The 23,801-nt window shown below is 51.0% G+C and overlaps 1 protein-coding gene across 10 annotated transcripts in view; it reads right to left on the bottom strand.

Annotated features, from left to right (window-relative positions):
• The window catches only part of BANP (BTG3 associated nuclear protein), a 104,979-nt gene that overhangs the window by 27,930 nt on the left and 53,248 nt on the right, over positions 1 to 23,801 (bottom strand). For all 10 annotated transcript variants that reach the window (XM_077891092.1, XM_077891095.1, XM_077891096.1 and 7 more), the window contains 3 exons: positions 13,549 to 13,788; positions 5,074 to 5,241; positions 332 to 462 (listed from right to left, as the gene is read on the bottom strand). In XM_077891092.1, coding sequence (XP_077747218.1) covers positions 332 to 462; positions 5,074 to 5,241; positions 13,549 to 13,788 — 539 coding nt within the window. The remainder of the gene's footprint in view (positions 1 to 331; positions 463 to 5,073; positions 5,242 to 13,548; positions 13,789 to 23,801) is intronic.

The raw sequence follows: 23,801 nt of genomic DNA, 5'->3' as shown, positions 1-23,801 counted from the left end.
CCTCTCAGCAGGACAGACAAAAGCAGGGATGGTCGAACAGCCTGACTCTTAGAGCTGACAGTGCACGCAGGGCAGTACATGTTGGGGAGCCATGACGGGCCACTACCAAGGACACAACCCTTCAGGAACTGCCCTCATTCATGAAATGCAAGAACTGGTACCCCTAACAACTTCTACTTTAAAATGGTACGTTGACCTCACCCCAAGCTACCACAGCATGACCCAGAAATGCAGGGGAGGCTGGTGGTGGCCCTCCCCACTGGCCATGCCCCAGCCCCACCCCAGCCTCCCCTGGCCTTCGTGGAGGCAGAATAGTGAGAAGGGTACATACTACTTGGACCTGTCCGTCTTCTCCGATCTGGTGGATCTGGACCTGCTGGGCATTGGCCAGGGCATAGTGCAGGGCCTGAGGCGGGGGCTGTGGCATCTCACTGGCGGGGGGCGGTGTGCTCAACACGGTCTCTGCAGGGAAGTACAGAAGGCTTTAGCAACCAGCCACGTGCACGCCTCTGGGCCTCCTGCCCTCCCCAGGCCCACACTCCCACGGAGAGGAAAGGACCAGACTCCAGTCGACAGGGCCCAACAGAGGAGCCCCAGCATTCTGTACACACCATTAGTTCTAAGTGCAAGGGAATGCAGATTTCTGACCTGTGGACAGAAAGAGAAAGAGTCTGAAGGACTGACTCCTGAGACAAAGGATTCCCATCTACTGGTTAAATGCAGTTGCTCAGGATTTATCGGCAAAAATGAAAAATAGGAATAAAATTGATAATAAAGTCTATTTTACACCGGCAGCAAATAATACTTGTTCTTGTACAATTAAACTCACTGGGGGGAAAGGGAAAAAATCCCCATCCACTTCTTTAAAGATACGTTTCCAATACGTTTCCAAACTTTACTTCCTTCATTTAATCCAAAATAAGACATTTGTGCTGACGTGCTATATATTAATTTTAGTTATAATGATATCTTAATAGAATTTTCTTAGACACTTAGAATATTAAGGCCTCAGAAAAACATTGATTTTGTGCACAGTTTTCAGCATAAAATCTGAACTACGGTGGACTGATGGTAAGAAAAACACATATCTCAGCAGGATGAAACTTGGCAAGAAGCAGACGCCTAACACGAATGGAAGGAGAAAAAAAACAAGGACGTAAAATGTCTGATTGCCCAGCAAAAGATTTTCATGTGTTTTTTAACAGCTCAATGGTGGTAATTAAACTGACATGGGATATTGACTCCATTGACTACGTGTGAAAAAGTAATGTGGTGATGTGAAAACGTTAACACTTGTATTATGTCAGAAATTACATCCTTTTTAATGATTTCAGTGAACAATTTTAGGTGTCAATGTTTTAAAATATCAACTTAAAAAAATAAACAAATAAAAATAAAAAAATAAAGTCTACTCTGCTAGTAAATAAGAATTACATAACTTAATAAATTCCCAAATAATTTCTGCTCTAGTGTTAATAAAAAAAGAAATCAAGTGATCTTGCCAGTTCTCAAATGGTTCAAAAATACAGGAAGAACGATGGTCCCCAAGGTTCTAAAGAAACTACAGAACACAGGATATGTAGGTATGAAGTCAATGGTTTCCAAACCTAAGAATCAAACGTTTGCATCTACCAATTAATCAACAACTCCCTAAAAATCACACAATGTATGTAGACCGGTTTAAATTCATGTCTCATAACTTGTACTGATATCAAAGCCCAGTGCAAAAAAACATGTTGGTGACTTTTTTGTGATCAAGAATCCTTCAGAGCCGACAGTGCTGACGCTGGTGAAGGTTCCAGACCACAGCGCCCCACTGTCAGAGCGCACATCAGGAAGGCAGGCCACTCCAAGGGCCCCCCTCTGCTGACCTGGCTCTTCTCTGCATCCAGAAGAAGGGCAGCTGCACACACAGACGGGCAGGCAGCAGACTGTTACAAGCTGGTCCTCCGCAAGCCTAAACTACAGGCACTGCACAGACACTCCCTCGAGGCTTTCAACTCACTGATGAGGGCTGCAGGGCGCGCAGAGGCAGCCTTCACAGGGAGATGCAGCCGTCTTTTTCACTTAAGCAGTACACAAGTTCACACGATACTACCAGACAGGAAAGCGCAACACAGATGTCTTAATGAACTGATTTTGTAAACATCCATTGGCACTAGTAATTTCACAGTCTGTGCTCACAGGGATAGCACTAATTCAGACTTAGAGGAACCTGGGCTCAGGATCTCTTTATAGCACGTATTTAGAAGTTCCTTTTTTTGTCTGCGGATAATTCAAAAGTAAACAAGGCACACAGCTGGAATCACTACCAATTCCAAATTAAGCCAGCCAGGAATCCAGGAATTTTACTGGGTTATTTCTGTCACCATCTCTGATTTGCCTTGGGAGGCTGGGAAGATGCCAACGGAGCAGTGAACCACCAGAGGCCCTTGAACTAACCACCTACTTTGCTCTATCTGATTTTAATGAAGAATGTGGCACAATAAACACAGAAACAAGGACAGCAAAGGAAATTTACAAAGCCATGTGCTTTTCAGGGGCGCCTGGATGGGGCAGTCCACGAAGTGTCCCACTCTTGGTTCCTGCTCAGGCGGTGATCTCAGGGTCAAGTGATCAAGCCCTGCAACAGGCTATGCACTCTGTGAGGACTCCACTTAAGTTTCTCTCTCCATTTCCCTCTCTCCCACCCCCCAGCTCTCCCTTGCTCTCTCTCTCAAATAAACAAATATTTAAAAAACATAAAACCAGGGGCGCCTGGGTGGCTCAGTGGGTTAAGTGTCTGCCTTCAGATCATGATCTCAGGGTCCTAGGATCCAGTCCCGCATCGGCCTCCCTGTTCAGCGGGGAGCCTGCTTCTCCCTCTCTCTCTGCTCCTCCCTGTTCTCTCTCTCAAATAACTAAAATCTTTAAAAAATAAAAATAAAAATATAATAAAGCCATGTACTTTTTTAAAAAGTTTGATAAAATAAAAATATATTTTGTGTTTCTCTCAGAAATTCAATTCCAGTGCTCCCTGGGAAACCTCTGGCTGCTGGTGGACCGCACAGGAAGCAGCCCTTGTTGACTAAAGAGCTAGAATGTGAGGCTGGGTGTCGCAGCTCAGAAGGGCAGTCCCAGTCCTCCCTCAACAGACACCTGGGGCCACAGGAATGTAATTATGCTCCTCACCCTCCTCCCTGCTCACAGCTGGGTGCAGAGACCGTGGCAGAGGCAGCATAGTTCTCTTGTGCAATGACACCCACTCCGAAGTCCTTGTGTCCCTGCCCCACGGGCACAAGTGTGGTAAGCTCCTGAGGAAAGGGCCGTGACGCAGGCCACGAAAAGTGCTGCTGTGTTCTGTGCTTGTTCCAAAGCCACCGGTGCAGCCGGTGTTTGAAACCATCCATTCCAAACAACACATCCTGAGACACTGGGCACACGTCCCCCAGGACTTGGGCATGGGACACACGCTCACGTGGTGGCTACTCACCGCCCACAAGACGCCAACAGCACCTGAGACTTACTCAAACCCAAAGCATCTCTGAAGAAATATGGACACATTTGTAAACAAAGGAAAAACAAGAAACTCATCTCTGGTTAAACTGAATTATTGTCACTCAGTTTAAAGAAACGCTAACGACTGGAAGAGCGATGAACAGTTCCAAACAAACAAGCATGAAACTAAGTCCTATAATCTCCAACCACATAACACGACCCACACCTGAGTAGGAGGTAAAGACCGCTCAAGTCTCATTGAGGCGAGCAGCAGAGCGGCCCAAGCCCTGCTCGGACGGACAGCTTCCACACTCCAGGGTGATCCGCAGCAGCTCAAGGGCATCACCTGCCCCTTGTCAGAAACACCGCCTCAGCCACTGCCTGGACATCCTGAGTCCGAATCTGAACACGATCCCCAACAGCCACACTGCCTCGCCAGAACCTCCAGAGATGGGCTCCATCTTGCCATTCCTCCCCATGTATTCAGGACACACACGGTGCTGATTGTGGGTCCAGCTCTGGCCAGGCCACACGGATTCCCAGGGCGAGGACGACAAAACCCCGTTCTGCCTAAAGCCCACCTCCCTGAACCCACGCTGCCCTCGCCTGCCCTCCCAGGACCCACAGAGACGGTCTAGTTCCTCGAGGAGTCACTGTGTCAGCACGTCCCACAACCGCTACCTCCTGACGCTCCCGAGCCAGAACTGCTAACTGTAACAGAAAGGCCTACATTCCTCAGAAGATTCTTCCATACAGCAGCTCACAAAAGCAGGGCTTTGGGGCACAACTTGTGTGGCCACCTCCCATCTTCAGGAATTGCTGGCAAGTTACTGCCAAGATGACGGGAGGAAAACGGCATCCTGAGGTCTGCCTCAGAAAGACAAAACCCTGTGAGGACTCCAGGTGACCCGGTCACCACAGGGCTCCGGATAAGAGTTCTGGCCGACCCTGCTGGGGCTGCCCTGAGATCCTGACCCTAGCTCAGGTTCGAAGAGCCATCGCCGAGGGAGCCACTGTGGAGATTTTTTTTTTTTTAATGTTTTTGTTAAAATATTTTGAGATGTGTGGGGTGAAAGGCAATACTAAAATCACACTGCTGTTCCTAGTGAACATTTTCCTCAGGAAAAAAATAGTCGCCAGCCGTGCCGGCGAGGAAAGTCTAGAATGTCCCCCACCTGTGCTGGGGAAGTCTCACTAAGGCCCTGCTCTCAGAGCAGTAGTGATGAGCACTACAACCTGGCACTGCTGCTCCCTCCCTCTGCAGTCCCCACACCAGCACTGTGCTCAGGGACTGGGTGGAGGGACACACAGCACAGAGGCTCACAGAGACCAAGCAGTCCCAACCTTGCTCCTCCTCCCAGCATCAGGCCTCCTCAGAGGTCTGGCTCTCGAAGCCCTCCATCTGGAAATCTTCTAGGAGGGCCTGGAGGTAACCCACCCTGCAGGGGGCACAGAACGGGGCTCCAGTCACTGCGCTCTGACCCGGTGGGTGGCCCGGTACGTGGCCGTGGATGGTGGCAGGCCTGCGGGCTCACTCTGGACCACCGCCCTCGAGTCCCACAGGGGGAATGCTCTGCGCGGCTGAACGAAGCATACCTGAAGTGCTGTACGAGGACGACGACGGCGTTCTCCTTGAGAAGCTCTTGACGGCCAGGCTCTGGCCTCGCTGTTTTCGCCGCCAGGCCGTCCGACACTTGGAGTCGATGCTCTGTTTGATTCGGTACCAGTCAGACTCCGTGATTCCAAATTTATAGAAAAGGTGACCTGAAAGCACACACCCATGTGGAAGGATATGAGATAAAGGCCTCTCCTTGCATCCTGGTCATGTGGGAGCAACTGGAACACAAAATGTGATTGGGGTTGAGAGTCTCCCCTACAGGTGCACCTGGAATGTTAAAAAGTCCTTGTCTAATGAACTTTCACAGGCCCCCAGGACGCCCACACTCAACTCTGACCACTCCGTACCTCACACAGGGCACTGTAGCTATCCTGAACCCTGAGAATAGAACCAGGGCCCATGACTCTACTGGAGCCCTGTTTCCAATCACCAACTCACCTCCTCCTGTGCCTCTGTGTCTGCAGCTGCAGCTGTCCCCCCTTTCCCGAGTCTTTGCTCAGACACAACCTCAGCCTAAGGGCCGCCCTTAACCAGCCCATCGGACCCCAGGCCCCCCTGCACCCCAGGCACCTCTCTAGCACCTCAGAAAACTGATATATTTACTGTGTTTGGTACGCCACAGAGCCCAGATGACCCAGGCACATGGCAGATGCTCCAACACCAACCAGTGCACTAAAGGGTGGTGACAATTCAGCTGAAGACATTCTTCCAGCCCGAGTCAGAGGGTGGCTTATGTGACTCAGTGTGCCCTCCCTCTGCTTGTCCATCAGGAAGAAAACCACCTTAGGGCACATCAGTCTTCATTCTCAAGAACCCTGCACACCCCGTGGAAGGGCATCTCCTCCACTCTGCCGCCAGCCATGGGTACATGCAGCCTTGCCATGGTTCTCCAGCCACCCAGGGGAGCAACTTATTGGCACCCACATTGGTTAACCACTTCCACAACACAGGCCTCTCGGGACATGCCTTTGGTCCCCAGCGACCTTCTCACCAACAAGGAAACCCGGCATCAGGGAGGCCACCAAGGGATGGTGGCAGATGGAGACCCTCACTAGACACTTCACCTCTTCCTGGTGTCAAGTCAACAGAAAGTAACAGTCACGAGCCTGGGAACCACAAGAAACACTCTTCAAGGGGGTGACCTCTTTTGGAGCTGGCTCGTGAAACTTCACTGATAAACGGGAAAATAAATGAATGGAATTCAAATCTTCAATAAAAAAAAAAAAAAAGGAGCTGAACAACATCCTGTTCTGAATGCTAGGAGGGCTGAGTTTCCACCATCCACGGAGTTTAACAGACACATGATCCCTAAAACCTCCCACCAAGACCACTACAGAGATCATCACCAGAGTGAGCACCTGTTTTCCAAATTCTATATAAGTGTTGAGTTTCTTTCCTCTTGGAAAGACACTTCTTGATTTTATGAGCACATGCTTAAGACCAATCTGACTCTAAACATGACGACCAAAATTTCTATAACTTAGAGAAAAGGAATTAGGTTGAGGAGGAGGAGGATTTACAGGATCAGAAAGAAAAACAATCCAAAGTATTTTAGCAGCCCTTCATAATCCTCGTACACAAAAGGAAATACACACATGAAGTGGCAATTCTTTGCTAATTTTCAGGTCATCTCTAAAATAACCACAGATTATTAATCAGTATTTGCTGCGCACTTGCCACATGCCACGTGCGGCTTTGAGTACAGGGGCTAACTCAGAATGTTCTGGGCTAGTTACCAATTCTGGTGACAGGAGCCCAACTACGGGCTGCGGTCATTCAGGAGCCAAGGGCAGCAGTGGTCCCCAAGGGAGAAACAGCAGTCACGCATCCCAGAAGGCCCTCCAGGGACGCGCTTCAATGAAGAACGTTTTACACCGTCCTCCTATTCTCCCACCTTCAACTCAGGGAGAAACCTTTCAGATGCCTCCAGGGATTAATGATATCAGTGAAACTGGGATAAATGACATTGTGTGGAACTTTAAAAACTTGTTAATAACAGAAATGAATATCTACAACACCTACAAGGAATATAAATGTAATAAGCGAAAATGCTGATATTTAAATTTAACTTTGTAAAAACCAATTTGCCGGTTCAACCAGTTCAAAACCTGGCTTCCATCCTTTGAAGAAAAAACATACATTCACACAGTTACACATTCTCCCAAGACCTCCCATCACGTATTCCTTCCAAAAGCAAGCCTGGACTCTACCTGGACAGCAAAAGCCACCCTGCCCGCTGCCAGGAAACCATATGGAGTCCACAGCACAGCCCCCTCCCCTCGCAGAAGGCACTGAACTAAGGTGGGGAGTGCACCCCTAGGTGCATGCCATTCTGGCTTCAGCTCTGCCTTGGCCTGGGAACCTGACACTGCTGCTTTCTCTAACAGCACCCAAGCAACCTCAGCTTAATGAACAGAGGAGGAAAAATCTTAATGAGAAACTTATTTTGATTTTAACTTTTTTCACACTTGTTGAAGCATTTTCTCTCATGTTATCTGATGCTTACAAGAAAACCTCACGAAATAAGAATGCCAATACCCTAGCTTCAGTTTCTGTCCAATTATCAGTTAGGAGTGAGAAATGATCATAAAATCCAGGCCTCCTGGCACCCACCCAGATAAAACAGCAATGGTGCCTCCCTCTGCCCTGCATCCAAGCCCCCCACCCCATGCACGCACAGGAGACCAGCGCGCCTCCTCTCCTGACCTCCCTGCACTAGGCTGCCACCCTGGCTGCCCCATGCAAGACACACAACCTGAACGCGGCTTCCAGGGCCCTGCCCCAGCATACAGGGTCCCCAGACACCTGTAGGGCTTGTGTCCTCTGCAAGGCAAGCCACTTGTCCCCTCACCATCTTGAAGGAGAGTGCTCAGGAGGCAAGCACCTCACCACCACCCCCAAAGACTGCCCCTGGAGCCTCTTCCCCAGGTCCCCTGGCAAGCTGTCTGGCCACCCTCCCACCCCCCACCAAAGAGCTGCAGCTCCATCTGCTGCACCGTTAACTGCCTTCCAACTTCCTGGAATGCCTATCCTGACACTGGTGGTTCAACCCATAAAACCAGATTCCCACTCCTGCACCCACAAGCCCCACAGAGGGGCTGAGACTCACTGTGGGAAAAAGGAACAAAACTGGTAATCTCATATCCTTGGTGGGTGGCAAATGGCTTATCATACACAGAGGAATGAAAACACCATCACTGTTAATGTAATCTCAAGTTCAAGCAGAAAGAAAAGCAGAAAACTGAGTGTGAGAAATTTATTTCTTAAAATTAGTCCTGACTTGATAGTGACTAATGCAGAAAAACAACAGAACTCTTCAGCCCCCGAGTGAGGGGGACTAGCCGATATGTCTCTCCATGCACCGTTTGTCTGTGTCCTAGTGTCAGAGCCAGGTAAGCCTCCATTCTCCAAGCAGCGGAGGCCTCAACAACTGAGAAGCATGATGGGAGTAGAGCCTGAGGACCTCCCTGTGGCTGGGCAACCTATGAGCAAGGGCTCCGATGGTCTCTCACCTATGCTCACCAACCCAGCCTCCCAGCTCTGCACTCCCACTGGCCATCTCAGTGTCTCTAAACACATGTGTTGGGTACCTCCACCCCCAATAAGCTGTATCAGACACTACTACATCTGATCACCAAGTTTCCAGCAACCCAGGCCCTATCTGTGCACTGTCGAGTGTCCCCCATAATGCATGTCCTTCCCAGGACCTCAGAATGTGACCTCCCTTGGAAACAGGGTCTTTGCAGATGTGATTAATTAAGATGAGGTCATATGAGGAGTCTAGTGGGCTCTAGATCCAACACGACTGGTGTCCTTATAAGGAGAGAAGAGAAACATATCCACAGGGAGGAGACGCAAGTGTCAGCACAGGCAGTGATGGGAGCTGTGTTGTCACAAACTGCCAGCCACCACCAGAAGCTCCTGGAAGGGGCAGAGCTCAGCGCGTGGCCCTGCCAGCGCGTGGGCTGAGCCAGCAAATTCCTGCTGCGTGAGTCCCCTCGGGGTGAAGGGCTCCACTACAGCTGCCCCAGGGCGCTCCTGCACCCCACAGCCCAGGGCAGCACAGTCAGCACACCCAAACTCATACAAGCAAGAGCAGTCCTGAAGCACGGCCTTCTGCCAGCGTGGCTGACGAGACCGAATGGGCTGACTGCAGTCCTCTGTATGCAGAAGCCTCGTGAGTATCTCTCCTCCACGTCTGCAGGCTTCCAGATGCCTTCAGAGACCCAGAGTGGTCTATCTGACATGCGATTTCATTTCCTTCCTAGCAACTCGCACAACTTGCTCTAGCACCCAGTCTAAGCAGAGGCTCACGTGATTTGCTAGGATGAACCCAGGAACAAAAGCCATACTATACTCTCAATTCGAGGGGAGAAAAGCAACTGCTTGCATTCTTAGGTGACATCCCTCAGGAAAGTGTTCCCAATTTTTAAAGTTACAATAATATGCTACTTAGGCATTGAGCACACAAACGGTAGGGTCAAGTTATCCAAATCTGGGGAAAGCCCAACAGTCCTGGAGAGCCCTAAACAAGCTGACACCCTGAAAAGCAAACATGCTTTTCATGGAATATTTTATGCACTATTTCTCGCTTTCAAAAAAACCTCCTTGTTCCCTCATTAGAAAGGCAGTTCTTAGAAACACAGCCTATTGTATATTTTAAAATGGTAATTTTTTCCCCAGTAAGACTGGGATAGGAGTCAAGGGGAGTGGGACACGGCCAGGGCCTACTGTATGCAGGGGGGGAGGCTGTTGGCCCCAAGTCTGCTCTCTCTGTACGAGTGAGGGGCAAGGGGGAACTGGCACGAAGTCACATGATTAATTCTCCAAAGTCCTGACTGAAACCCGGCCTGACTGCACTGCTCTACCCCAGGATGATGCCTTGGTGCACCCGCCCCCTGCTGCTGAGGGCTTGGGGGAGCCCAGGCTTCGGAGAACCCACAGGCAAGCGCCTGTGCAACCAGACCGGGTGCTCTGCTCTCCTGCCCATCTCGTCCCAGAGCTTCACCCAGGCCAACAGCCGCTCCCTGCTTCCAAACGAAGACGCCAAACCAGCACCTACTCTGAACATGACAGAGCTGGATGCTCAGGAATTCGTGTCCTGCCTGATGGCCTCTGTTGTTGAGGGTGCAGCAACCTGCACATGATAAGCTGCTGAGCGTCACCCACAGGCGCAGCCCTCACCAGATGTGCAGTGCTACAGGCCCCAACCCTCTGCTCTTCTGCTGGGAAGCGGTGGACATGGGGCACACATGGTGAACGGGCGTGCATGCTGCAGACCCAGAGCCACGGTTAGATGGCTAGTTCCAGGACACAGCTGCTACCTACCAACAGGACTCCTCGCCCACTCCCTCAGCAGTGGCCTTGGAGGAATGGAAGCTCAGTGAGGGCAGGCCCTGCCTCTTAGGGGACACTCCCTGTAGATGGTCCATCTCAATTCCAGTGATTTTCTTTTTAAAAGATACTTCATTCTTTACACATTACACATGAAAAAGAACAAATGTACATAGTCTGGGTCAGGAAGGACCCACAGGTTTCCCCTGCATGAAAGACACATGGCCAAGTTTGCCTGCTTACGGAAAGCAGCTATCCACAGCAGCCCTCCACCAGCCCCGGACAGCCTGATCCCCAGAACCCTTCTGTCCCCCCTGTTCTCCCACAAGAGGACACAGGTGGCCCATTCTCCTGCCAATGTGCTCACAGGGTCCTGCCACCTGGCTTCAATGCAAATGCAACCATTCTGCTGGTAAGTCAGAGGTTTATGAGAGTAAATTAGTCATCTGCTATATAGAAAGTGGGCCATCTTCCTCAGCATGCAGTGATAAAGCCGACCTTCTGAGTTTCTGTTTAGCCAAGCCTTGCTCATGTTTCCAGAATCCCTGGAATCCATCAGCACCCCTCTGCTTCCACTGCTGCAGACCTCGGCTGGACACCCTCATCAGTCTCCCAACATGGCCTAAGATGCCGCCATCCTTCTTCTGTCTCCCCAAAAGCCAGCCAGCCCAAGACCCTCCCTCCCCAGAGCTCGTTTACCAGAGCTACACTACCCACACAGCACGGTGGTACTGGTCACATGGACATGGACTCAGGAGCACTCCCATCCCACAGGAGGTCATGACCAGAGGCCTTCTAGGGGGACTCATACCTGCAGGGCATTACCTTCTGGGGTGGAGGGTTCAGCCCAGTTGGCATGGGTGCATGTGGTGCCATGATTGGTGAGCACAGCCAGCAACCCCCTGTTGCTGAGCACTGTCCCCCCAGGGGGACACGCCCTGAAGTCTGCAGAGCTAGGAGAAAACAGATGCTCCCTTGCTAAGCTGCTGCTATGTGGCAGCTACCAGGCAAGATGCTTACCTCATGCTTCCTGATACCCTGGGAAGGCGGCAGTGCTTCCCAGATGGTCATGATAAGCTCACAGGCAGGCCAACCTCTCTACACACAGGAAACAGGGCTGGCCCTTTTGGTCAGTTCAGCACATTCCCCCACACCACACAGTCTCTCTGGGCATGAGCATGTCGATCCCATCACCATGTGCTTCTGCTCATTGTCCCACACCACCTGGCTTCTCCACCCCTCTCCAGAACCTCTTCCAAGCTTCTAACAACCCACAAGTCACAGCCTGTACGCAGGGAGCCCATACTCCTTGACAGATGCTCTGAGGGACATCTCCAAATGAGAGGCAACCATGCTCCAGCTTCAGGTTCTGGGAGCTGTCAACTCCCCATGGGAAGAGCAGTCCACCCCCCAGAGGCCATCATGCCTACACAGCCTGGGCCTGGGCCAAGCCGCTCACGGAGCCTCCCCATTAGGGCTGCCTCTTCTAACCTCCCAAGCACACTGCCAGCCAGGGCTTTGGCCATTGACAAACACCGACCACACGTGGAGTCTACTGGGAATCGTGGACCAATCTCACTCATCTTCACAAACCTCCTGCATGAGGCACTATGGATCATGAAATCACACACCACCGCACAGCACCCTGTCAACACACAACCATGTGTTCTCGGGCTGCACGCACACCACGTGCCTCGTCACAGAACGGAGAGATGTGAGCGAGTGCACTGGAGGGTTCTGGTCAGCATCCTGCTCCAGAGCAGGGGCTGCCAGTTGGTAGCAGCCCACTACCTGCATTTAAGATAACGTTTTGTTCAAATACAAGCAGGTCTGTTTGTGTTTGGCCTGTGGCTGCTTCCAGAGCTAAGCAGTCACAAGAGACCCCAAGGCCCATGGAGCCTAACACATCCACTGCTGTGGCCCTCCTGCAATTCTCTGCTCATCCCTGAACCACTCTGGCCCCATCTGAGGAGCTGCCATCACCTGGCCACACGAACAGTCTCCCAGAAAAACAGACGAGGGGGCCCTGAGGGTCTGTGACAGACCTCCCCACCCCCCAGTGGTTCAGACAGGAGTGGGAGAAAGCCCAGGGCCAAGAGACAGGGAAACCAGGATAATGAGCCATTTTAGCATGAGCAGGGAGCTAGATTCCATGTCTCAGACATAACCAGATGATTCAGCAGTCAGCAGGAAACCCTCAGTTTTAATCAAAAGTCTGTATAAGTGGCCATAGAGAAAAATACTCCCGCTAGTCTTACAATAACTGTGGAAAAGCCAGCCTGTTTCTCTGTGTTCCTAACAGGAGACTCGGGGATCACACTAGAGTTTCCGGTGACAAACACAGCTCTTTCCCAATGGGACAGCACCCTCTCTGCTCTGAGATGGTGAACTTGGGTGAACTCGTTCCCCCTGTGCCAGCTCAGACTTAAACTCGACATTCAAGCACAGTGGCTCTCCAGAATCCGTGTCTCACACCCGGCTACCCAGCCCTTCCATTAGAAATCTCGGGTCTCCTAAGTCCACTGCTTCGTTTCACGTTGGATCATAAGCCACAGCAATGTCTCCCAGAGTCAGGCAGGCTCGTGGAGTGGACAAGCCCAGGGCAGAGAGGCATGTGGGTGCTGCCGAGAAAGACATGGGTCACCTGCCCCCCCTTAAATGTCACCAACAGGAATATAGGGATTACTGATTTGAGGTGGGGCACTGTTCAGAGAGGAGGAACACCACGGAGGCTGTGAGGACATCAGGACCAGTACTATATGCTAGCTAGTCGGGGAGGTCAGCCCCTAACTACACAGCCCTCTCTCGAAGGAGGAAGCAGATGGCACCCTGCTTGTGCCACCGGGAAGCCCAGGAAAGGCCATGTTCAGTGGAGGGCAGGGAATACTCTGGCTCTGCTCCTCCCCGACCTCCAGAGAGGCCCAAGGACAGGTGGAGCCAGGGTCTGAAAGGCCCACGTCCCCATGTTTCCCACGGCAGGCACCAGCGCTATTTACTGAAGGGGATGCTCCACCCGGAGCCTCTGTGGCTAGCACCAAGGCCAGCAGGCCCTCCAACCCCAGAGCGTAGGCTCAGCCAGCCGTGGCCTGTGACCAGACACCCAGGAAGGCCACACTTACAGCGGATCCCATAGATGGTGAGGGGGTCGAGCTGCTTCTTGCCGTGCTTGCCCTGGCCAGAGAGGTTGGACACAGCCTGCACCTCCCGGTGGAACAGGTAGTCGAGCAGCGTCAGTGCCATCTTCTCAGCTGTGCGGCAGTTGGTGCTGATGTGGAGCATGTCGGAGGGGATGATGGCACAGCGCACCCGCATCTCGGGGTTGTTCTCGTCGCCCAGCCACGTGCCATTGGGGTAGTCCTCTGAAAGAGAGGAGGCGCAGTCTCATGTAAGTTCACAAGCCCAAGCGCCCTGAGCTCAGTTCAAATACGTTCAACACAGATCCTGCATGGTGGTTGCTGGTGAACAGCTCCCCCAATTTCCAAAGCGTGGCTGGGAGCACAGGAGGCGGCCCCCAGGGTCACAAAGGGCATGTGATGAACAGAAACTGGCACACCGTTCCAACGAGAGTCACCTTGGTTCCCACCGCCCACCCTTCAGAGACGGACAGCAGACTTGCTGCCACGTGGAAACGTCCTCTCGCCTCCCAGGCTGGTTCGCACGCCGCCCCCCCACCCCCGCCCCAGCTCAGTTCAGAGCAAACACAAGGCAGAGCGCCTGCCCTGGGGCCAGGCCGTGCCAGGGAGCCAGGCCTGCCCCCCACTCTTGCCAGTCTAACAGGAGGCCCCACAGCACCAGCCGCGCGTGCCACCCAGACCCACATGCTGGCCCGCAAGTCTGGAAGAGGTGACACCAGGCATGCACTCGCCTCGAACAACAGATTCTCCTCACATCTTGGCAGGGAAAGCACCACAAATAACCTAAGATAACTGTATTTGTTTTAGGTTTGCTGGCATCTGGCAGGGTGGTGAACAACAGCAGGCTGAGCCCTCTGGCGCCCGGGGCAGGGGATGGTTCCGATGGCCATTCTGGAGGCCCTGAGAGGCAGGACCGCCTCTCAAACCTACTCGCAACCCTGTCCCTCAGGCCTCTCCTCAGCAATGCTCTGAGAAGAAGCCTCAGGAAGGCCAGGCACATCCTAGCTGAGACGAAGGATGTTACTGGCACTGCCCCACACTGTGGAGGAGGCAGCTGGCAACTCAGCGGGACAGAGGGCTCCAGGTGTGGGCTGACCAGCCCATGCTCTCCTCCTTGCTGTGGAGTCCTTCCATGAGGATGGGGCGCTCCCTTGCCCAGCTTTGTGGATGCCCCCTGCCCCCCACTCCCTTCCCCTCTCTGGCCTCTCAGAGTGAACCGAGAAGTCTATCAATTTAAAGCACCTCTAACCTCCTCCTCAGAGCACTGTGATCTCCCTCCCTGTCTTGTGGAAACTTCATTCCCTGCCACACATGCTTTCCTGAACACGAAGGAGTGCACCATCTGTGCTTTTAAAATCTCAAAGGTACTACCTGCAGAATGAAACCCCCCGAGCCTTGCTTGATCACAGAAGCAGAGTCCCTAGGAGGAGCAGGGGTCCCAGGAAGAGCAGGGTCCCCAGGAGAGGTGGGGTTCCCAGGAAAGGCAGGGTCCCCAGGAGGAGCGGGGTCCCCTGGAGGAGCAGGGTCCCCAGGAGGAGCGGGGTCTCCTGGAGGAGTGGGATCTCCAGGAAGAGCAGGGTTCCCAGGGAGGAGCAGGGTCCCCTGGAGAGGAGGGGGGCCAGGAGGAGTGGGGTCCCCTGGAGGAGCGGGGTCCCCAGGAGGAGCGGGGTGCCCTGGAGGAGCAGGGCCCCAGAAGGACCAGGATCTGGTGCCTGGTGAGTTGCAGGTCTCCAGGACCTGGGTACCCAGGGTGCTGCATGCTCTGCTGGGACCTGACCTCTGACTCAGCAGACCTGACATCCTTAAATGTGTCTGGAAGCAGGTGATGCTCCACAGGGTGCCATGTGCTCCAGCTACTTCTAGCATCATTTATTCTTCCAGGTCCCCTCACACCCAGACTAGCTACCCCATCTAGCCGCCTAGTCTGATCTCTGGCCATTGCCCACAGGAGAGCACTTTGGGAGGAGGGCTCCAGAATCAGCAGATGGCAGAGCCACCCCCCGCCCCGCCAGCAATCGATTCCAGCCTCTCCTGTGCAAACTGAAAATCACTGCACACCCCAAACTCTGGCTTTCTCAAGGACGGTGTGGATGCAAACACCCAGAGCTCAGCGTTCACGGTAGGGGGGAGGGGGATCCTCATCTTCTCAACTTTTAGCAAAGCCACAGCAATGATCATGAGACAGGCACAAGGCTGATGTAGGGAGAGATGGGGGCAGGCAGTGGGGAAAACCTCTCTACCAGGGCCGTGCCGGCCACACATCCACTGGCACCTATCCAGCTCTCCGGAGGAAGTGAGGACACCATGAGGCAGAGACCAGGCTGGCAGCCAGTCCCTGGTTCCGAGCTAGACCCTTAGAGCAAAGGGGTTGGCTTTGCTAGACCATGGATTCCATCTCCCTGGAACAGCTTTCCAGCCATGGTAGTGACCCAGTCTATATGTGAAAGGGCTTCAAATACACACTAACTTAAAGGAGCCTCAACCTTTGGCAGAAGGAAACAAACCAAGAGAATCATCGATTCTGCCAGGAAACCTCGCAGCTTCCCAACCTCTTCTGACCCCAACACTGAAGCCAGTTAGGGTGTGAGCATGCCCCTGCATAAACAGGCCACCAGGGGAGAGAAGGGACGCTCATAGGGAGGGACAAAACCTCCCCTGGGCAGCTGGGATGCAAGAGGGACACCAGCTTTCTGTCAAGTGGCTGTTAGATCACGCCACAGCCAGGTCATCACCACTTCAGGATTTCTCATGAGCTTTGTTTCGAATGTCCTGATGTTTACATTCCAACCTCCACACACAGGAAGAAGACCCCACAAAGGGCAGCCTACCCCGCCCTGCTTTGCCGAAGGCCTGGAGCAGAGCAAGTGGCCAGCCCAGCGGTGACTCACACACCCAGCCCCTCACGGGGAGCCCCTCCCAGCTGAGCTCCTGCATCACGAGATTTGCATGAACATCAGGCGAGCCTCAGCAACTCTGTCCAGAGGACCACGTCGCCATCGGGGCGGACCTGCAGCTGGAAGTACTGCTTAGCTGGGGTTGACACTAGGCTCCTGACTTTTCCTAAGGATGGAAAACAAAACACAAATCTGACTTCTGCAATTCAGAATAGGCCACAAGGAAGCAGTATCATTTCTGAGAAACATCAGTGTATGAGCACGTGCTCAGTAGATATGTGTTTCTGAACATCAATCAGCTACTATCACACGGTTAGTCTAGTCTACCCACGGAAAAACAAAACAGACAAGTAACCTAAGTACAGATGGGATGGGACTTGAAGGGGGCTGTCTCGAAGTCATATCTGGAATATCAAAAAAGCTGCAACTTCTCAGGCATTTATTGATTCACCTATAAATACTTACTGGCCAATTCTATCTATGCCTGGCACCGGGTCTAATGCTCAGGATGTAAACCCTCAGTAAACCCAGTCTTCACTACACCACACAGAGTGGAAAGATTTCCCTCCACCTGCAGCAATCAAGCCACAAAGCAAGTAGGGGAAATAGGAAGGACAGGGGAGTGACCTGGTGTATGCTGAGGACTGAAGGGTAGGGGATGTTCGGGGGGAGGGCAGTGACAGAGGACACACATGACTGCTGATGGGGCTACTCATCAGTCCATGAAGCACCAGGGCTCAGTTCAGGACCTGTGGTGTTGAAACCTTCCCACATTCCAACACTCACTGCTGATTTAACTGTAACTACGGTCGAACCAGAGGTCTGGTGGCTAGTGACACCAAGCAGCATCTCTGGACCTAAGTATTTGAACAGGAGGATCCATGTGAGCCTGCAGGGAGGGGTGGTGGCATCCTGAGCCACAGGGGTCCCAGGGCAACACTGCGCCTGCATTCCAAAAGTGTAAATGCGAGTATTTTCAAAGTGGTTCCATAGGAAGGAATGAAAAAGTGATTTCATCTATGTGAAAGCAAAATACGATGTTAAATGAGTGAGAAAATTTACAAATGACAGTTAAACCTCATTTTTTCTCATGTCAAAAATAATCATCAGTAAGAGTGATCAGCAATGGGTAGGTCTGTATTCGCCATGGGTAGGTCTGTATTCGCCAATTGGTCTCTGCTAAGTGGTGCCGCAGAACAGGACATGGAAGGCACTACATGAACCCAGCACCTCTGCTGCAGCTGAAGGTGCTCCAACAGAAGCAGGAGAATGCGGGAGATCCCTCACCAAGTCAACAAAGGACACTGGCTTCAATGTCCAGCTAGGGCCCTGCTCCATGCTGACACCTGCCCATGGACAAAGGAGCCTGTCCTCCATGCCAAGCACAAAGAATATTCTGGAGGATGAAAGAGGTCAGTCTAGACCCCTATAGTAAGTATTATTTCAGGAGATGCTTTTCCCTCTCCCAAAAGTAAATGAGGCTGGGATCCCTGGGTGGTGCAGCGGTTGGGCGCCTGCCTTTGGCCTTTGGCCCAGGGCACGATCCTGGAGACCCAGGATCGAATCCCACGTCGGGCTCCCGGTGTATGGAGCCTGCTTTTCCCTCTGCCTGTGTCTCTGCCTCTCTCTCTCTCTCTGTGTGTGACTATCATAAATAAATAAATTAACAAATTTTTTAAAAAAGTAAATGAGGCTAAAACTTAACTTTCCTTATCCCCTGCTCCCTTATCACTCCTGAAAATAATAGTTTAAATTTCTCTGACAACACAGAATATGATCCAGAAACTTTATTCCAATCGAACATCTCAAACTTTTACAAGGCATTTTATGACCTGTTTATAACTTATTCGTCCCTAACTTCACTAGATGCCCTGTGAATGACAGGTGCATACTCATCTCTAAAGCGAGTAGTCAAACTAGGCAGACAAGGACTACACCCTGAGTAACACTGACCAACCACACAATGAAATATCCCCACCATGGAAGCATCCCTGTGGGAATGGGGACTGGGGCTCCACCACCACCATCACCACTATCCTCCAGGAGATGGGCAGCACCTCCATGACCCTGTGGCAAGAGGACAGGCCTCAGGTGCAGGTCCCTCACAGGTCATATTGGCTGACCCCTGGCTCAGCTCTGCTCCCCTTGGAAATACTCAGTTGTTTCTAACTCACTTCCAACTTGGGAGCAAGAAGCCAGGCTAGACTCTAGCTTCTCACCAGTGACAATGAATCACGTCTTTTAAATGGGAAAGATAATGAAAACACCTTCCCACATAAATATTTAAGAAATTCACCTCTTGACAATTCAAAAAAGGATATGTTTATTTTACTAAAATAGCCTGGTCAGTTTGGGCATCTGAAATAACAGAAATACTCCACTGGCCTTATTTAAAAACTACCAAATTATAAGAAAAATAAACTTACCTTCTATTCTAATTATTTAAACCTTCAATGAAATTAACTAGCACTTCTGAAAAACCTAATATAATAGTAAAAAAAAAAAAAACCTTCAGCAGTAACTTGAATGTTCTTCCCACTAAACACACACTTCAGTTCAAATATCTGTTCTGAGGTTCTACTTCAGCACCAGGAAGATGAAATGAGCAGAAAAAGAGCCCCAAGATGCAAGGGCGGCTGTGCGGCCACCATCGGCCAGGCTAAAGAGAGAAGGGCCAACTTCTCTGCATGAACCTCTCTTCCCAAACAGCATCAACGTGACCTACCCCGTGCCAGCACAGGGCTGGCTCCCTGCTGAGCTGCCTTGATCCAGAGGCGCCATGACTCACGGCACTGCTGCACGTACCTGTGTGTCACCTCGGAGCGGCATGGCAGGGGACAATCCAGCAGGTGAGCGGCCACTCCGGATGCCGTGAGGCTTTGCCCATGGTGATCCACCTGCCAGCACAGCATCCCACATGTCCGCAGCTCCCAAAGAGGGAAGGCCAGGGGTCTCAGCTCTACCCCCGGAGGCCCCACATGCTCACTGACAGCCGCCTGTCACAGTGGTGTCTGCTGGCTATTACTGAGACTCCACATACTCAGTTCTCCAGAGTCGTGAGAGGGGACACTACCCACAGGACAGAGACCAAACCAAAAGAAGGCAACACTTTGTGATTCACCCAGGGCCCCAAGATTGTTCAAAGACAGAGAACATGGTGCCAGCTCCCCAACACAGCAAACTTCCTGTCAACCTCATTCAAGGTCAGTTCCCTCCCATGTCCGGGCAAGTCTTCAAAGAACAGATTCGTGGTCAGGACTGGTGTCAGGCTGTATCCTCCATCTATATCAAAAATTCACTTTCATCTGGCTTTTGTACAGGACTGCCCAAACTGTTTATGAATTTCAAAAGCAGCATGCCACAGCAAATGGAAGAGATGGTCCCGGGCAGGAATGCCACCACAGGGTAAACCCACAGAGTTCACAGGGCAGGTGATGGCAGGCCAGTGCCAGCAGCCTTCAGGCTGCTCTGCTTCACACGAGTATCATGGCTCCGTGTTTCCGGGGACCGAACAAGGACTGACTGCACCTGAAATCATGAATTTCTTCCACCTGAGGCAGAAAATACCAAATGGGGGGGTGGAGGTGCTTGGGCAGCTCGGTCAATGAAGCACCCGGCTCTTGGTTTCAGCTCAGGTCATGACCTCAGGGTCAACACAGATTCTGCTTGGGATTCTCTCTCCCTCTACTTTCCCCCCATCGTGTGTATGCATGCATCCTCTCTCTCTCTCTCTCTCTCAAAAGAATAAAATCTTAAAAAAAAAAAAAAAAAAAAGAATTCTGCATGTAATACATGCAACAGTTGATCATTGTGCTACCTACAATTATCTGTTCCATAAAAAATCATGTGCCAGGATATTCCAGGATCCTGGAACCTATTTTTATGCAAAAATAAAGCACACTTGTCACAACTTGTCAGTTGTGGCCATCTGCTAGCTAAACTTCTATGAAGACCACATGCAGATGTTTCAAAAGCATCCTCATGTATCAGTGGATATTTAATGAACACTTGGCATGAGAAGAGGGTCGGGAAGATCTAAAGAGAAAGGTCTTAAATGGCATGAATGGCCGCAGGCCCAGAGGACAGCAGCGGGGGCCAGGTGGCCCCCAACGGGTTGTCCTTCCTTCAAAACCAGGGCTTTTACAATCACATGAAACAGAATTGGAGAATTTCCAAATCCATAAAATTGACATTCAACAAACTACAACAAATGACACAGATTCTGATTCAGAACTGGTACATCCTACCACTTTCTTTCAAAGTGCTTTTTCGGAATGGATTATTTCTGTTTTGTTGTTGTTGAGTGGAAAGTTTTTTTTATTTATTTATTTATTTATTTATTTATTTATTTATTTATTTATTTATTTATTTATTTATTTATTTATAAAGATTTTATTTATGTATTCATGAGAAACACACAGAGAAAGGCAGAGACATAGGTAGGGGGAGAAGCAGGCTCCCTTCAGGGAGCCCGATGTGGGACCTGATCCCAGGACCCAGGGATCACGACCTGAGCCAAAGGCAGATGCTCAACCACCGAGCCACCCAGGTGTCCCGAGTAGAAAGTTTTAAATCAATTTTATCATTACAAAATTTTTTACCAAGGACACTCAAAACTTTCTTAAGGTGAAAATATGATTCTACTCAACCATGCCTGAAGCAGTCTGCACCCAGCCGGCCACATGCTGAGCTTCCCATGGGAAGATCTACACCACAACCTCCCTGTGCCTCAAGCCCACCATCCCATCCTGCCCTGCACAACCCCCCATCCTTCTACATGTCTGAGGAGGGAAGGGGCCGCAGTTTAACTAATGTGCCCATTTCTCTGCCATCACAGCTTGGGAACAGGCCGAGAGCCTCCAGAGAGAAGGAAGCCTGGCACAGGCAACACCCCGACGAAGGCCTTATGAGGTGCTGGGCGGGACCTGTGCCCTCGGGGCTGAGGGAACAGAGGGGGCCTTCCCGCTACCAAGAGGGTGGCAACCTTGTCCTGCAGTGCGGCAAACGCACACCCTGTCACACACCCAAGCTGAAGTCCAACCGCTTCTGTATATTTAAAAAGGACCAAACAGAAGAAGCTACCTGGGAGCCTCTGCTCATTTCCCCTAATGCCCTCTGAGCTATGAGGCCACAGAACCCCGCTCCACCGTCCACTCCTGCTTTCAGAGGCTGCGAGGCCTGATCAGAGTCACAGAAGCTACTTTAGGAAATGTGTGGGATCAGCAGTAATACATGGACCATAAGGTACTTAAGAGTTTCTTCCAAGCTGGTACAACTCTATGCCCAGGCCCATCACTGCACTGCCCTGCCCGCTCTACCCTCACCTAGAGGGTGCCAACCACTCCTCCAGAGGCTCCACTCTCACCTCTCCCCTGGCCCTCACTCCCCACTGCATCCAACTCACCACGTCCCCCTGAACCAGAGAGTTCCAGGAGCAAACATCATCAGCTTCCGGAGTAGGGACTGATGCAGTATGGCGTTCTCCATGCCCTGTGGAGGGGGGACAGTGGGGACAAGGAGGCCCACAGGCTGGGGAGGGGAACCAGAGGCTCAGCTATGCTCATGGAGAACAGCCCTAGGAACGAGCTGACCAAGGCTTTCCAAAACATGCCCTCCCAACACTGGATCACACGTGACACAACTGGGCATGTTCTGATCGTGCCCATTATTCACGTGTGTCACCTGAAATGAGCACCAAGAACACTCCACCCTTAGATCAACCTAAACAACCAGACGGCCTGCCTTTCTGGAACTAGGCACAGTCAACTCTGTACCTGTAGCCCAAACAACCATGCTCATCTGGGAGTGATGTGACATCTGTAAGCTATAAACAGATTGATAATTTGGGGTTTTTAAATGGGCTACTCAAGGGGGTCGAGTTACATATAAGATAATAAGGAAAAGGGAAAAAAACAAACGGTCTTTGGTACTGAAGCCAACACTTTCCCCCACAACTCTAAGCACATTCCACAGAAACCACATGAGCACACACTGAGTGAGGGACAAGGCCACGGACCAGGGCCTGGTCACCTACTGAGCACAAGTCATCATGATCTCAATCGGGACTAGAGCACATCCTCCTAGGCATGAATGAGTGGGAACCATGGGGCACAGACAGGGTATCACAAATCAGTATCACATGCCACCCATTCTGGAACTCTGTGAGATGGGCCAAACAGCAGAGCCCTGCTGACCAGTCACACTCAAAGACCCACTGGCATTCTTCTTCCAGTCATCTTCACTAACTTGGTATTAACTGGTCACTAACCTGTCTGTGATCCCCCTCTTCTCAGGACCCCATTTATGTTCACCAATAAAATGTTTTTTAATGTCATGACAATATAAAGAATTTATGTCAGGGGCACCTTGGGGGCTCAGTCAGTTAAGCATCTGTCTTCAGCTAGGTCATGATCCTGGGGTCCTGGGATTGAGCCCCACATCGGGCTCCCTGCTCCGTGGGAAGTCTGCTTCACCCTCTGTCTCACCCCCTCTCCCTGCTCCTGTTCCCTCTCACGCTCTAATAAATAAGATATATATAAAAAACAAAAAAAGAACACATGACATAATTTATCTGCATCTCAGGAATGTTTTCACCTTAGCCCATTATAACCTGACTTTCAAGGGGGACAAATTTCAATTCGGAAATCCAAAATATTTAGACTCTGATTTAGAAAAACAAAAAACAAAAAAACTGGTCCAGCACTGACTGGGTACCCTTGGAAAATAACTCTTACCTCACCCAGTAGGATTACATTTACCTGAGGGCAACCTTAGGAAATTTAACCTTTTTAAACATAAATCTAGCTATTGACACCATGGGAGGTCATGTTCATTTCTGACCCACAATTCTAGCACATTCTAATCACATTGCATCAACACTTGCAACTAAGGATCTGAGCAGACCTCAGAAAGAGCTAGCATTCTGTCTCTTTACTGAGGCCTCTCGTTCCTCTCCCAACAGAAGGGCAGAAGGAAGTGGTTATTCAGAGGGATTTTCATCAACAATTAATTCACACTTTTGATTTTACTGAACTTGTAGTTTGTAAGGAATGTGGGCCTAATTTATGATTACATGTGCTGGGGAAAAATATCCTTGGGGAAAAACAGATTCATCAAAGTGTATAAAAGAGTCCCTTTATCTTTCTCACACTTAGTACTTTCCAAACGCAGGAGTAAATGGACCAAACAGCCACAAGATGAGAGGAGCAAGAACCCAGGTGAGCGAGGTGCCCATGGCAGTTAGACTCCTCCCTCACTCTGAGGAGCTAGGAACATGGGCATCACATGATTTGGCCCGGGGTACCTGTGGCAGTGGGTCGAGCATCCACTTCTGGATTTCAGCTC

The sequence above is a fragment of the Canis aureus genome, chromosome 3, assembly GCF_053574225.1.
Source record: "Canis aureus isolate CA01 chromosome 3, VMU_Caureus_v.1.0, whole genome shotgun sequence".
NCBI lineage: Eukaryota > Metazoa > Chordata > Mammalia > Carnivora > Canidae > Canis > Canis aureus.
The sequence above is the reverse complement of the archived record's forward strand: the minus strand, read 5'-3'. Positions and strand labels throughout refer to the sequence as shown.